The sequence below is a fragment of the Paroedura picta genome, chromosome 18, assembly GCF_049243985.1.
Source record: "Paroedura picta isolate Pp20150507F chromosome 18, Ppicta_v3.0, whole genome shotgun sequence".
NCBI lineage: Eukaryota > Metazoa > Chordata > Lepidosauria > Squamata > Gekkonidae > Paroedura > Paroedura picta.
In genome coordinates this window covers 18,430,246-18,445,051 of record NC_135386.1, presented here as the reverse complement: position 1 = coordinate 18,445,051, position 14,806 = coordinate 18,430,246, and the positions used below count along the sequence as shown (strand labels likewise).

Here is a 14,806-nt window from a genome sequence, read left to right as displayed (position 1 = left end):
AAAACAGCGCGTGTGTGTGTGCTGGGGGGAGTGTGAGCACCACCAGGACTGCATCCCCATTGGCCGAGCACAGTGGGGAGGCCCCATTGACCACTAGCCCCACACACCAAACCAGTGCTGGCCTCAGCGTACCCAGAGGTGGGCAGTGGTCCTGGTCCCAGAGGTTATGGTGGGGCTCTGGTGCCCCTCCACCACTATCACCACCTATCCATGTGCCTTGCCCTGCCCACAGGCTTGCAAATGCTCCACCAACCATGCTCCCCAGTTCCCAGGGTCGATGGGGAAGTGCATGCAGCTGGTCCACAGCACCGGGTCTCCTAGATGGACACGGCCACCTGGCGCATTGACCAGTGCTGTCGGGCGCATGGCCGTGAGGGTGGTGTTGGCGGCTGTGGGCACAGGCGATGAGAGGGCTGTCGAAAAGGGGAACAGGCAGGTGGGAAGACGCTGGGGGGAGGCGGGGGCTACTGAGTTTTCTTCTCCTGCGCATGGGGGTGAACCGTTTCCAGAGTGCTGCAGTTCCTCCGCCACCAATGCGCAGGCAGGGCTCGGTTCCCGCGTCCCTTGCTCTGCATGCCCGCCACTTCCTACTGCAGGGGGGTTGGTCACTCCCGCCTTGCTTTCTGGGCGTCGCAGAGTAGTCGGACAGCGGCGGATTTGTGAGGGTGCGCCTGCTACAGCCTGACCGTTTCCTGGAGCTTCACCCACTGGGATTGCGCACGTGCTGGGACTTCCTCTGGCTCAGGGGTTGGTAATAGGGTGGCCAGCTCTGGGCTAGGAGACACCTGCAGGTTTGGGGGGTGGGGCCTGGAGAGGGGAGAGCAGAGGAGAGCGGAGGAAAGGCCTGGGCAAAGCAGAATGCCACTGAGTCCCCCTCCAAACCAGCCCTTTTCTCTTGGCCTGTGAGAGCAGGAGATCTTCAGGTGCAAACACCCCAAAACTGGCAGCTGCAAAGACACCCATGGTCCCTCCCCCTTGTGCTACTTGTGCTGTGCCATGGTGGGGGGTGGGGAGAGATGGGGGTTAGTTTTGCCTTGGGGCGGCCTCTGATTCTCCCCATCTCGGCAACAAGGTGGCCACTGTCCCCAGCCCCCCCCCCCCACGGTTGTTTATTCATTTCTTTTTTCCTTTCCAGTAGGGGATCTCGTTGGTTTTGAATCTGCATGAGGTCAAGGGCGAATTTCAGTGGCTGGGAGCCAGCCATAAAGCACAAAAGTTTGTTTTCTGGACGAGAAAAGGGGAAGGAGAGGAGAGTTGTTACTGGCATCGGGGAAAAGAGTCCGTAGATCCTGTGGAGCCAAAACCCCAGACAGGAGAAGAAAGAGAACCCGCATTTCATGAATCATTTAAATGTTGTCAAAAGGAGCTCTGTAGCAACCAGGCGAGAAGAGAGGGAGGCGGCATGATAGGGGAAAATGACTGGAAATAGACGTTCAGTCATAGAAAAGAGCTGTACAGTCGTTGACAAAAGAATGGGGGACGGGGGCTTGGCGTCCAGTTGTGTGCCCAAAGTCTAACAAAGACCATTAAGGAGTAGGAGCAAGCAATGGATGGGGGCCACACGTCCATGCCACCACGTTGCCACTGGCAACCCAGGAAGGGCTTCCGAGGCAGGTGAGGTGGGCTGGCTTTGCTTTCCCTGCCGTCTCTCGTCCAAGTCCCAGCCCTGCCGGGCTTCTGAGATCTGCAGACACAAACTGGGGACCCCGGACAGAAACCCCTTTATCCCTTTAGTCCATCTTGAGTGGTCCATTCCCCCACACACCCATTTCTTAACTTCCAGTCTTTTAAATCCCCCCTCCCACTTCCTTTCTCATTCTTCTTGTTTCCTCTTTCCATTTTGTTGTTTGGCTTTTCCTCCTTGATTTCTCTTTTTATTTTCTGGAATATCGCAGGCAGGATGTGACAAATATATCGGTGTGCTCTGCGTTTATCAAAGGAGTCCTTTTAAGTATTTACTGCTCTGTTGGAATGATGGGAAACTATCTGGACAGGGAGATGCAACTCCTGCCAGTTGTCTTTCGGAGGAGAGTTCCCCACCAGAAGGGAACTGTTCCCCTTGTAGGGCTGGGTTTGCACTGTCAAAGGGTGCTTACCTTTCTGCAGGTGATTGCTCGGATTCAGACCCTGCTTTGTGGGCAGGGCCACCGCGAATGCAGCTGCTGGGAGCCCTTCTATACAACTTTATTTAGTCTGCTGATATTTCCTTGCCGATCCATTCCCCCGTAGGGTTGTGTGTGGCAGCGTCCAAATTGGCCGTTCCAGGCCACCGCAGCCAGCGCCATACCATGGGGGGGAGGGGAGTGTGCCTAGAATGGCCAATTCGGACGCAGACAGGCACAACCCTCTTCCCCCCCCCCTCCGTGCCATTCATTATGGCACGCCAGCAATTAGTAATTTGTTGGAAAATGCAACATCTGCACTGTGCATGACTGAGCAGAATATAAAGAGTGTCCTGCAGGGGGCATCAGAGGAGGTGTATATTTAGCATAGTTACATCAGGAATGTCCTGATATTTTTCCAGTGGTCTCCTCTTGTTTGCCTCCTCTGGAACTAGTCCAATGCTGTTGTAATGCTGCTTTCTGCCACTAGGTGTCAGAATAAAGCGGTACTGTGCAAGGGGTGTTTAGTTTTCACCAGACAACTGGTTTTTGGAGTCCCTATGATTAGATTTTCAAAAAGAAGTATTTTCCCAGGAGGGGGTTCCAAACAAGCCTATCAAAGTGCACAAAAACGATGTGTGCCCCAAACTGTGGCTGCACAGGCCATTGTAGATATGCGGCTTTTCGATAAGTTTCATGCACACAGCTCTGAGGGCACCGCTGAAGCCTGCAGGCTCTGTGAATCCACCTCAGGACGTTGCTGGAACTTGGTGTCTTTCTCTCTCGCCTGCTCTCCAGATCGCTTGCGGTGAGGGGGCCCAGCTCCCCTGATTCCAGAAACGGTGGATCCAATCCTATGCAGGGTTCCTCCAGTCTAATCCTCCTGCTTTTGAGAGGCTTAGACTGGAACAACTCCATGCAGGATTGCACTGAACAAAATCTGCAGCGGAACTTTCCTACCTTTTCTTGAAGAACCTTGTACTAGGGGTAAAAAGCGCCTAAGAAACAATGTGTTAACAATACAAGACAAATTCATTCTTTAAAAACATTTGCTCAAGTGGAAGGGCACATTCCAGCCGAAGAGGAGCACTTCCAAATGCCAGTGGTTTTCACCGGAGAGTGTTATGCAAAAACCAACAGGACTCGGGAGTGCTTAACAGTAGCTGACACTGCCTTGAATTGAGGGAGCTTTGTAGGAGCATCTCAGGAGAGGAGGGGCAGAGGGAAGCCGGCAGAACCCCTGAGCAACGCTTTGAAGTGGGCTGATGCAGAGAGACATCCTGATTTGTGCACCTGCCTACGTCTCTCGCCAAGAAGCAAACCAGACAGCCACGACTGAGCAAAAACCTGCAAGGACACCACATCTTCCAGCACGGCAATGTGCTGAAACATTCTCTCTTTTTTTAAGGATGCCTGGAAGACCTTCACCTCCAGCAGGAATGTGGCCCTGTTATGGTTTTGTGAATGGAATTATTTCTGACACCTGCAGTGAAATTCTCTCAGGGCTTTCTCAGTCCCACCTACCTGACAGGGTGTCTGTTGTGGGGAGAGGAAGGGAAAGGGGTTTATAAGCTGCTTTGGCACTCCTTCAGGGAGTGAAAAGTGGGCCATAAAACACCAGTTCTTCTTTTACATTCAGAATTTAGGAGCCTGGCTCAGGCCCTTGAAGAAACGGCAGGGATCAGCTCCAGATCCCCTCTGTGCCAGCAAGAATAACGAATCACGTCCGGTGGGGCTAGAAGGCCGGATACTCGGGTGGTGAGGGCCCCTTTCCTGCCATTGTGGCCAATTGTGCTTTGTTTTGCGGCGGTTCCTTTGAGCCGGCTTGGCCTTATCTGCAGATGGACTTGGAAGAGCAGGAGCAGGATTCCATGAATACCAGGATTCTGGCCGGGGAAGAAGGAGTTCTGAGTCGCCGGGCAGGAATTGGTGCGCTGGCTGGAGCCAATGCAGAGCTCCAAGCACCCTCCAGAACTCAGAAGCAGGGTGTGAAATTCCCATTTCAAAGACGTCTTTTCGACAGCTGATCGGAGGGTTCCTTTTAACTTTTGGGGGACAGCTTGGAAGGCATCCCATAACCCCCTTCCTCAAGCCAGCCCTTGCGGTGTGCTTCCCTGCTCTCAGTTCCCCAAAATCCAGCAGCGTCGCAAAGTCCCCCGCTGTAAGTCAGATTTCAGGGCTGTTTTTTTTTACTTTACATGAATATTGAGACTGAAACCAAAGTAGTTCTGTGAACCATTTCTCAGTCCCCTCCAGCTCCAGCGTTCCGTTACCCGAAGCTTTCTCAGCCAGGATTTTGTGAGACCTTGGGGTTTCTTGACAGCCCTGGAAGGGTTTCCCAAATGGGGGGGGAGTTAATTAATTTTTAATAAATATTTTTAAATGTGTTAAACGTTCATCGATATGACCCCCCCCCATGGCCAGTGATGAGCCTGGAGGGGGTGGGAAAGGGAGGGGCCCCGGGTGGGCGTGTCCACAGCCCTGCTTCTGCACAATCTCGAAGCCTGAAGAATGTTTCAGAGGTTTCTCAATCGGAAAAAAGTTGAGACAGGCCGAGTTACCCCTTTTCGGGTTCCGAGCTGCCGAAAGACTTTGGCGGTGGAGGCGTTTCACTGCTTTGGCTTCCAAATAGGAACATTTCTTTGGAGGGGGAGCACAGAGAGATTCCATACGATATCTGACTGCCGTTGTCCTGTTTCCAGGTTTCCAGCTTGCTTGCTTTCCCAAACCTCTCTATCATCTTTTTTGTGTGGGGGGAACGAGCAGCATGCCTCTCTCTAACCCCAGACTTCTTTCCTGCTGCAGGACTTGTGGGGCTTGAGGGGGCCTTATAAAATAAGAAGGACAGCCTTTCTCAGAGGGACCCCGGGAGAGATGACACATAGCGGGTGGGGCAATCAACGAAATGGCTTGGGCATGATTTGGGGGTGGGTGGAGGAAGGAAAGAAATAGGTAAACATTGGAGATTAATGGGCAGATGTGTCCTTAATTGTGGAAGCCTGAGAGTAATTGGGGTGATCTCCAGATTCACTGTCTCTGAAGGTGTGTGGGTGCACATGGAAGCTCATACCTTGAAAATAGCTGCCAGGGATTGAACCGGGGACCTTCTGCATACCAACCTCAAACATTAAGCCCCAGGCCCTCCCTGTGGTTCTGCCACCCAGAGAGCAGTTTTCAGGTGCGACTGGCTGTGGGGCTTGAGAGCTGCATGAGTCTTTCCTGGAGTCTCTGACTCAGGCTGGTTAACCACCCTCGGACCTCCAGTGCCTTCAGCTCGCGGCTGGGCTCGCTTGCTCGATACACCTGGGCCTCTCTGCTTCACGGCGCACACTCCCCACCGCTTGGCCCTTCAGTGTCGTGGCTTCGGTCTCCTGGCGACTTCCCTCCCTGCCCTTCTGGGTCTCCCCATCAGCCGGAGCGGGGGCCGCCGAGGAAGGTCCGTTCCGTGCAAGCCAGACGCACTCCAACGGACCCTGGAGCCAGGCGCTTCTGAGCGGGTGGCGTTTCGTTTCAGGCCGGATGTCGCTCCCTTCGCGAGAGCTGTTAGGCAGGGCCCGGCGCCTTCATCTCTCCGTCTCCCGGAGCTCCTGCACTAAGGGCTGCCATCTGGTTCGAATTAAACTGGATCTCATCCCTGTTTGCTTTGGGAGCGACAAGAGAAAGCCGGAGCCGTTTCTGTCCGTGCCAAGTATGAACTGAATGCGGCGAACAAACACCGCCTCCCTGGGTCCCGAGCGGCGTGGGCGGGTGGGCGCAGGCGCTCTTTGGGGAGAGGAGAAGGGGCTGGAGTTCAAAACCTCGGCCGATCAGGCGTCCAGTTGGGGTCCATCTCCTTCCCTTCCCCCCCCCCCTCGCAGGAGAGCTCCAAGGCAAAATCATTTCAGGGATGGGAAGAAGAGCTGTTTCTTTCTAGCCTGCTGGTTGTGGGGAGAGGAGGGGGAGGCGATTGGAAGCCGCTTGTGGGCTCCTCCAGGCAGTGAAAAGGGGCCCCACTGAGAACAAAGCAGGCGGCAGGTGGAGGAGAGACATCCAAAGAGAGCAGGTTTCATTCCAGGTACACGTTTTGTGTGTCCAGAAGGGCTCCTCACGTGGGGGGTAAACGCGGTGGGTCTCCAAGGTGTCCCTGGGCTCCAACTTGGTGGAGGCGCTTCAGCCCAACACAGCCTGACCCACCTGAATCCCGTAGGCGACATGTGCGGCGGCTGGCACCACTTTCCCACCTGTGTCACTCCGACTGGGGCAAGTGGCCAGAAGGAGGCCTGGGCTGCCCCCCTGTTCACTGCCCTGCTGACTGCACACACAGCCTTCCAAACAGGGAGAAAAGAGTCTCCCTTTCCGAGTCCTTGAGAAGACAAGGGTGCCCTCCAGTGTCCAAATGATGCACAAGTGGTTGGAGGGGGGGGGGGCAAACCAGTCTTTCAGGAAAGTGTCTGAGTCCGGCATGGGCACCTCGAAGACCAGCACAAAAGCTCCTGCCCAGAATCAAACTTGGTTGGTCTTCAAGGAGCCCATGCAGGACTCAGCCTCTGCCTGCTCCTTCTGACCAACGCGGCGACCCACTTGGGTCTTTCAGGGTGTGACGCAGGGCCCTAAAAAGCCTCAGGGATCTCCCTCTGCGGAAGAATTGCCTCTGTGCAGCCCTGATTCGGACTGCGGCCCAAGAAGAAGGGGGGAGCTGCTTTAGCCCTTCCGGTCCTGCCCTCCAATGAAAGGGGGGTTCTCGTTGTGTTGTTAGAATCTTAAAAGAGCGGTGGTGGGAGGGATGAGGCCGTTGAACGCCCACCCGATGGCCTTTAAAATGCTGGTTTATTTCTTTTGTTTACATCCTGCCATTCTCCCCAATGTGGGAACCTGGGTTCGAATCCCTGCTCCTACCGGGGAAGCTCACTGGGTGAACTTGGGGCAGGCCAGCTCCCTCAGCCTGGCCAACCTTTGGGTCCCTCTTGGCATATAAATGAATCCGTTAAACTCTAAATACGCCCAGCGGGGTGGTGAGGGGGACTTCCCAAGTAGCCAACTCCTGTGTCCTGTGACAATCCTCCTTTGAAATGCAGGCTCCCTCCTAAGCAGCTTGTGGTGAGGAGTAGGGACACCCGGAGGATCTCCTCTGCAAAGAGACATTGTCCTAAATAAATAAACAATCAGATAGACCAGGGGTAGTCAAACTGCAGCCCTCCAGATGTCCATGGACTACAATTCCCATGAGTCCCTGCCAGCATTCGCTGGCAGGGCCTCCTGGGAATTGTAGTCCATGGACATCTGGAGGGCCGCAGTTTGACTACCCCTGAGACAGACAGACAGACAGACAGATAGACAGACAGAAGTTTTGTCCCACTGTCTCTACCTTCTTTCCTCCTGTAGGGTGTAACTTAATGACTCTGCCTAAAAAGTTAATACAATCTGGCGATAGAGAATCAAAGCAGACCTTGATTCATTGCCGTCAATAGCGGAATAGCCTGTTGTGTTCTTGAAAGGGCTGCCCATTTCCCCATCTTGATCAGATGCTCCAAGCTCCTCTTTGAATCCGGCCCAATCATGTGGCACGCACATTGGGGAGAAGCGTGTGAGCACAGACAGGCAGCGACAGGCAGATCCCGATGCCGTCCTTAGACTCCAGCACTGCTCGGGAGGGAGGGAGGGAGGGAGAAGAGCAAAGAGAATCTGTTCCAGATCCTCTTTCCTTTCGACATGAAGCACAGGCGCCCCTCAGCCCTCGCCAGCTTGCTGAGGGGTCATCCCAACACCTTGATTTCGGCTCCCGGGGAGAGGCTGTTCTCAGAGCGGGGGCAATAATTTGCCACACCCCCCCCCCAGCCTTTCCTCCAGCTCTGTGCACTGTGCAGCCCCTCGGCTCCTGCGTGGAACAGGGTGGGGGGCAGCTGGGCAGAGCTGTGGAGAATGGGCCTCATTAACTGGGGGGCCCCGTTCAAGGACGGACTGGGCAGTGAAGACAGTTCCCGGTGCCAAGCCTGGAAACCACTCGCCGGCCACACTGGCAGAGGCCCTCCTGGGTCACACGGGGCTCTTCCACACGTGCTAAATGATGCCGTTTCTTTCAAGCCCCTTTGTGAGCCCTTGCAGGTGGATTTGCCCCTTGCGCCAGCAAATTCTAGTTCCAAAGGTCAGCAGGAGTGGGTCATTTGGGTTTTCACTGCTGGTCTGGTCGGGGCCAAGTGGCCCCGGAGCTCTGGCAGCACCCCCTGGGGGTCAACAGGAGAACTTCCCAGGAAGCAGCCGGGCCCATTGGCCCCCATCACAGTTTTTAATTTCCACTCCGCCTTGAACTCAGAGCCGTGTCGCATAGGGGAGCAGCCGTCCGTCCTCAGGGTGCGGCACTAATGCTGCTTCTCTCCTGCCACTCTTCGACATTGTTTGGAAACTGGACTCAGTGGGCGCCACACCCAGATCCCTTTGGGCCCCCACAGCCCCGCCTTTCCCGCTCTGTTCTGCCACAACAGCTTTGCTCCTCAGAGAAAGGTCTTCTGCAGATGCCAACCTGCAAGCGGCCAAAATCAGTGACAGCCCGCAGATGTGGCCTTCTCTGAGGTGGCCCCTGCCTTGTGGCACGTCCTGCCTGCGGAGGGCAGCGGGGCTCCCCCTCCTGGCTTTCTGCCAATGGCGCAAAAGGGAATTATTGCGCTGTGCCAGGATAAATCTTTAGGGACTCTGGTCTGTATTTCTTTATCATTTAAACTTTTGTTCCACCCTATCTCAAAAGACCCAGGGCGGATCACAACATCGGTAAAACCCTATCAATAAAATTCTAAAAATAATGAACATTAAAAACGGATTCATTTAAATCAAGAACTTCGTTGTGCAGCTTGCAGGAGCTGGGACCCTCCCGTGCCATGCTTGCTGCGCACGGTGCAACGCCATCTGTGCATGAATGCAGTTGTCGAGACCAATGAATGGCCGCAAACCAGCATAGAAAGACAAGAGTCACTCAGGTGTGAGAACAAAGTTTGAGCTGAGTCTGACGAAGGGTGCTTGCTCTCCCGCCCTGAATCAATCTTTGTTGGTCTTCAAGGTGCCTGACTGGACTCTGATTTTATTGTGCTCCTTCAGAGCAACACGGCGACCCATTTGAACCAGGTCTTATTCAAGAGATCAGTTTTTGTGTTCATGCGCATGTCTTCAGGTCTTGTGGAACAGAATGTCTTCCCCCATTGTATACAGGCAGAGGGGAAGGGGGTTAATTGCCCAGCAGGGCTGGCTGGGTCAAGATGTATAAGGAGTGGGGGGATTGCAGCTGAGATCTCTGAATGGCTGTAAATCAGCACAGAAAGACAAGAGTTCACAAGCAGAGCTGGGAAGGAAACCTGTGTCCAGTGGAAAGGCCAACTGACACAGTTCCACCCTGGGTCCCAGCAGGACCGGAGAAGTTCAGCATGCGCAGATACATTCCCCAGCAAGAGGGGAATCTTTCCCACGAGGGGGCGCTTGCAGGTCGCTGCAGCCCGAGGCGCCCAGCCAGAACGGCATCTGGATTCTGTGCCCCAGATCCAGCCGTGCTTCTCTGTGGCTTTGGGGCTGAGCTCATCGGGCGCCAGGCCAAGCCAAACCCTCCCTCCATCCTTCTCCAGCGGAATGGAGTCCTGGTCGCCTCCCGCCCCACTTCCCTGCCAAGAAAGAAGGAGCTCCAGGTCTGGGCCCGCAAGATGAAGCCATAAACGACGACGGGGAAGAGAAAAAAACAATAAAACCAGACTCCCTGCAGATCAAGTAACAGGCTCCAGTGGGGAGACCGAACCCCTCGCCCCGGGCTTAATCTTTCCAGCAGATCCCGATGAGTTCATGCGGCCTGCCGCCCCGTAATTTAGAGCTCTCCTCGATGGCTTTCAGGTGCAAGAAGGAGGCAGGAGGCAGGAGGCAGGGCCTGCTCCCCTCGCTCATGAAACTAATACTGTTCAGCCTTGGAAAGTCACCGAGGAGATGAAGAGCAGGAGGAGGAGGAGGAGGCTGGGTCTGGCCCAAAGCTGGAGCCCTTTTGAAACATTGGTTGTATGGCCTGTGTGTGTCATGTAGCCAGGAGTTCCTGTCCGGCTGCCCAGCAAGAGAGGCTTACATGGTGGTTTCTCATTGCCTGCCTCCGTGTCAAGTTGTCCTTAGCCAGGGGCAGCTCTGCTTGGCTTCTGAGATCCACCGCCTTTGGGTCTTTCTAAACAGCTGCATGCTCCCAAAGAGTCCTTGGGCAAGTGCTCCAAAGCTCTGGATGGGGCCAGACGCCAGGGCAGTGCCAAAGGGGCACCCAAGCACTGTGGGGGTAGGATGGGCCTGGCCATTTTGGATAGTGCAAGAGAGAGAATCCTCTCCAAAATTCCCCTCTATTTATCATTCTCTTTTTGCGAAGTTTCATGGAGGTTGCCATGCTGGCCTGCACTAGAAGAGCTGGGTTCAACTCCAGGAGGACCTTCAGCCCAGCTGGCTGCCTGTGTGGGAGGAGAAGAGGGGAATCCAACCTGTCTCCCCAGATTTGAATCCATCTCTCTTGACTGCTTAACTACAGTCGCTCTCAGCCCCCATCAGTGCAGTGCACAGGTTCTAGAGAATTCCATCAAGCAGAAAGCAGAGGCTTCTGTAGGGTTGCCACTCTCCAGGAAGGACCTGGAGATCTCCTGCAAACAGAGTGGAGCTCCAGATGACAGGGTTGCCAGTCTCCAGGTAAGGCCTGGAGGTCACCTGTCTCAAAGGATTACATCTACAAACAATTGAATCCCTATTTTAATATTCAAAAATTATACCAAATAAAAACACACAATGTTCTGTTTTTTAATTCCAGGCATTTATTGGCAACTTTTCTATCATACAGAGCTCAGTTCGGCTCACAACACAGAAAAAAATACATCCCCCCAAATACACAAAAGGTCCTCTGGATGCAGGTCTTTCTGTCCCAAGGCCTTTTTATATCTGTTCTCTTCGCAGGAGTCAATGTTCAAAGACCGTGGAGAGAAATTGTTTTGTGAGCTTCTGCAGCCGCATATTCTGGTCTTAGTATCAGAATAATGCAGGAAACAGAGGCCTGGCCAGCCAGGTGTCATTCTTGTCATTCTAAGCTGATCCATGCAGGTATTCCCTCCCTCCACCCGCCTCTTTATGAGTGTCCAGTGGCTTCTCCGTGTGGGATTTCCCTTGGACTTGGCAGCACAGGCCAAGTTCTCTCCTGAGGATCTCCTTGTTGCCAGAGACGGACCCTGTCTGTTCTCTTAAGGTCCGTGCCCCATCGGATGCCCACGGGGGCTGGGGCTGCTTTCGAAGCCATGTCATCTCTCTCGTGGGAATTCTCCATCTCATTCCTGCAATCTCCCCCCCCCAAAAAAATTAAGTCTGGGTAGGCCGCCTGGAACCTTGGCAGGGTTCAAATGCCAGGGCTTGGAAACCATCGGAGAGGGCTCCCCTCTCCTTTCCACTGGAACAGGTTCCTGACGAAGCCGTTTCAAAGGCAGCCAAGTCTTCCACGGAAGGCTTCTGCAGAAAGGTTTACGACCCACGTGAGCAAGGCCGGTCTCTGGGCCAAGCGGGAGGAGGGCCTCTCTCAGAAAGAGGTCTGCTAAAGGTATTTCTAGGATTGGTCACAGAGGAGTCGGAGACCTGTTCGTTTACGGCGCATGCTAGACAGGCCTGCGCACGCTTGGCAGGACCCCTGCCACGGAAAGACATCTGCTGCTGGGCCCGTGCGTTCGTTATGCGCAGGGCGGGAACGGCGGGGGCATTCTTCAGAGGGGGAACGCGCTGGCTGGGCTGGGAGCTTTGTTCTGCACGTGAATGCTTTGTCCCCAAACGAGGCAGCCTGGGAAGGCACTGCGGTGGGGCGGGAAAATCACAAGTAGACCGAGAGAAGACTTGAAGACGAGACTCTTCAGTGTTCAGACTCTTTTCTGGGGAACGCTCCAAGCTCCTCAAGGTCAATATTGTCAGAAAGGCTGAGGTCTTTCCCCTCACCTCCTGCCTGGCCCGGTTACCTGGAGGTTTTGGGCAGCTTGGCACCCAGATGGTCCCCGGTTCAATCCCCGTCTTGCATCTGGCAAGGTGTGAATCAGTGATCAGGCAGGCTTCTCGGGGACTGAGTGAATGCCCTCAGAAGGTTTTTGGATACCATTTGCAAGGCATGTGACAGCCATATAAAAGGAGGGCTGGCATCCATCACAAGAAAAGTCAGGGGACTTAAAGGTAAAGGTATCCCCTGTGCAAGCACCGGGTCATGTCTGACCCTTGGGGTGACGCCCTCCAGCGTTTTCATGGCAGACTCAATATGGGGTGGTTTGCCAGTGCCTTCCCCAGTCATTATCCTTTACCCCCCAGCAAGCTGGGTGCTCATTTTACCGACCTCGGAAGGATGGAAGGCTGAGTCAACCTTGAGCCAGCTGCTGGGATTGAACTCCCAGCCTCATGGGCAGACAGCTTCAGACAGCATTTCTGCTGCCTTACCACCCTGCGCCACAAGAGGCTCTCAGGGGACTTAGATGATGCCTAACATGGCAAAGGGAACATGCCGGGAGACCAGTGGGCACTTCTGGGACCACCAGGTTCTATTTGGGGTGTGGGCCGATGCACAGAAACAGCTGTCCACGAGCCCTGTGCATGGGGAGAGAAAGGGTGGGCAGATTAGTAGCAACTAACCGCCCCCCCCCGTACCCAAGTGTAACAGCAGAGGAAGTCCTGCTTCCATGTGTTTGAAGATGGGCACATGGACTCCAAAGTTCATCCCCAGAATAAAACTCGGTTGGCCTTTAAGGTGCCCCTGGCCTCAGACTCTGTTCCAATGAAAGCCTCCTGTGAGTGGAGGTAGACTTCCTTGCAGCCTGGAGGTTCCATTGAAATAGCCCGGCTGAGAGGGGAAGCTCCGGGAGCGGTTCAGGGACCCAACCAGGGCAGAGGCTTCCACGTCCCCCTCCTCACCGCGGCACTAGCTGCAGCTGCGCCGCTGCCCGGCCGCCAGTTGCAAACCCGCGAGCAAATCCCTGCCGCGGAAAGCTGAGGTGGCGGCGTCGGGGGCGTCCCCGAAAGGGTGCCTGGGCGGGCCGGGCTGGCCTGGGCCGTCCCTCCATCTCCCTCTGCCTCTCCCCCCCCCCCCGCACCCCCATCCCACTTCCTCTCCGGCGCGGCGGCTGTCATTGCGGGCGCCGGGCGCGGAGCGGGGCGAGGCGCGCGGAGCGTTGCGCGGAGCTGCGCTCCCGGTCTGGCGCGGCGCCCGCGGGCGCGAGTTGGGGCCGGCCGCCCCCGGGACCCTCGCGCGCTCCCATGGCCTTCTCCGCGGGGCTGGCCGCCGCCTGGGCGCTCTCCCTCCTGGCAGGTAAGGCCGCCCGAGCGCCGCCGCCGCGCTCTTGCGCTTGGAGAGGCCGCTCCGCCTCCGCTCGCCAGGCAAGGCGCACCGCGCGCGTCCGGGAGGTGGCAAGGCGGAGGAGGGAGAAGCGGCGGGAGGAGGGGGTAGAGATATCCCCCACCCCAAAAAAACAGTCCTCGCTTCGCTTTGGGGGGACCCGCCGGGGCTTTGCTTTGTGCGCCAAGACGCCTTCTCCGCTCCAGCCGGGCCGGGTCCCCTCGGTGGCCGCCGCTGCCTGCGACCCCCGCCCCCTCCCTCGGTCTGGTTCCACGCGCAGCTGGACCACCGGCTTAAGTGCCGGCACAAGCGGGAGGGAGGGAGCGCCCGTCGGCTGGATCGTTGGCCTGGCTCCGGCAAGTTGGAGGCGCTTCTGCGGGGAACGGGACGGCTCTCCTCGGCGCAATTGCGCTCGGCAGCTTCACCGACGCGCGGCCAGAACCTCCCGGCGGGAGACCCCGCGAGGGGAAGGCGGCGAACGAGGAATGGTCCGCTCGGGGGAGGGGGAGGGGGGGGGAGACGACAGCGCCCCCCCCCCCAACCCCCGCCCCAGCGCCGCCGGGGACGCGCCGTCCACGTGGCCAGGCGCTGGGGCTCCTGCAACCCGCCCAGCCGGAGCTTGGCTCGTCTCCCTGCCGGAGGGCGGCCGCCGCAGTCGGGAGGAAGGGCCCGGTGGAGATTCCCTTGTGCTGGGGGGTTGTGGGGGGGGGAGGCAAGAGGCTAGTTTTGCACAGCTTCCCCCACGGAAACCCACTGCCAGCTCCTGGCAGGGGGGAAGACACGGGAGAAAGAATCCCCCGCGTTGCCCGGCGTGGAGCTGCCTGAGTCTGCAAAAGCAGAGACTTTTATGCCCCCCCCCCCTTCCCAGCATTCTTCCCCACGGAGCTCTCTTGGGCGTTAAGATGCTGCCTCCATCGCGGGCCCATCAGGCCCATGCAGCAGCCTCCCTGAACCCCCCAGGACGGCCCTAGAGGAACCTGGAAACTGCTGACCCCTCCCTCCGGAGTCCAGGGACGATCCTTGCCACAATCCCTGTGGCTCTTCGGCAGTTGCCTGCGTGTCCCTCGTTGTCAAGGCGTTGCTATGGTGATTGGGCCGTAAATAGTTTACTTTCCAAAAGTATAGCTATAAGTGAAGCCTTCCTTATTTCGGAGCTGGGATCTGTTCCTTTATGGACTGCCCCAAAATGCCCCACAGGTTTTTTAGGTCAAGAGGAGTCTCCACATTAGTTTGTAGCAGGAGAAAGGAGGCAAAGTCCAGCCGCACCTTCCAGGCTGACCACATTTGTGGCAGGGGGGGAGATTTCGGGGAGTCCGGGCTCCCTCCTTCAGATCCTACCCCAAGACCAAGAAAGGAGGATCACGTGTTCTTGTGAATGAAAACTCTG

The 14,806-nt window shown here is 56.2% G+C and overlaps 1 protein-coding gene across 1 annotated transcript in view; it reads left to right on the top strand.

The window, feature by feature from the left end:
• Positions 1–13,206: 13,206 nt before the first annotated feature.
• Positions 13,207–14,806, top strand: part of ITGA11 (integrin subunit alpha 11) — a 48,613-nt gene continuing 47,013 nt past the window's right edge. Inside the window, exon 1 of the mRNA XM_077317824.1 lies at positions 13,207–13,392. Within this exon, the coding sequence (XP_077173939.1) occupies positions 13,341–13,392 (52 nt within the window). The 5' untranslated portion in view covers positions 13,207–13,340. The remainder of the gene's footprint in view (positions 13,393–14,806) is intronic.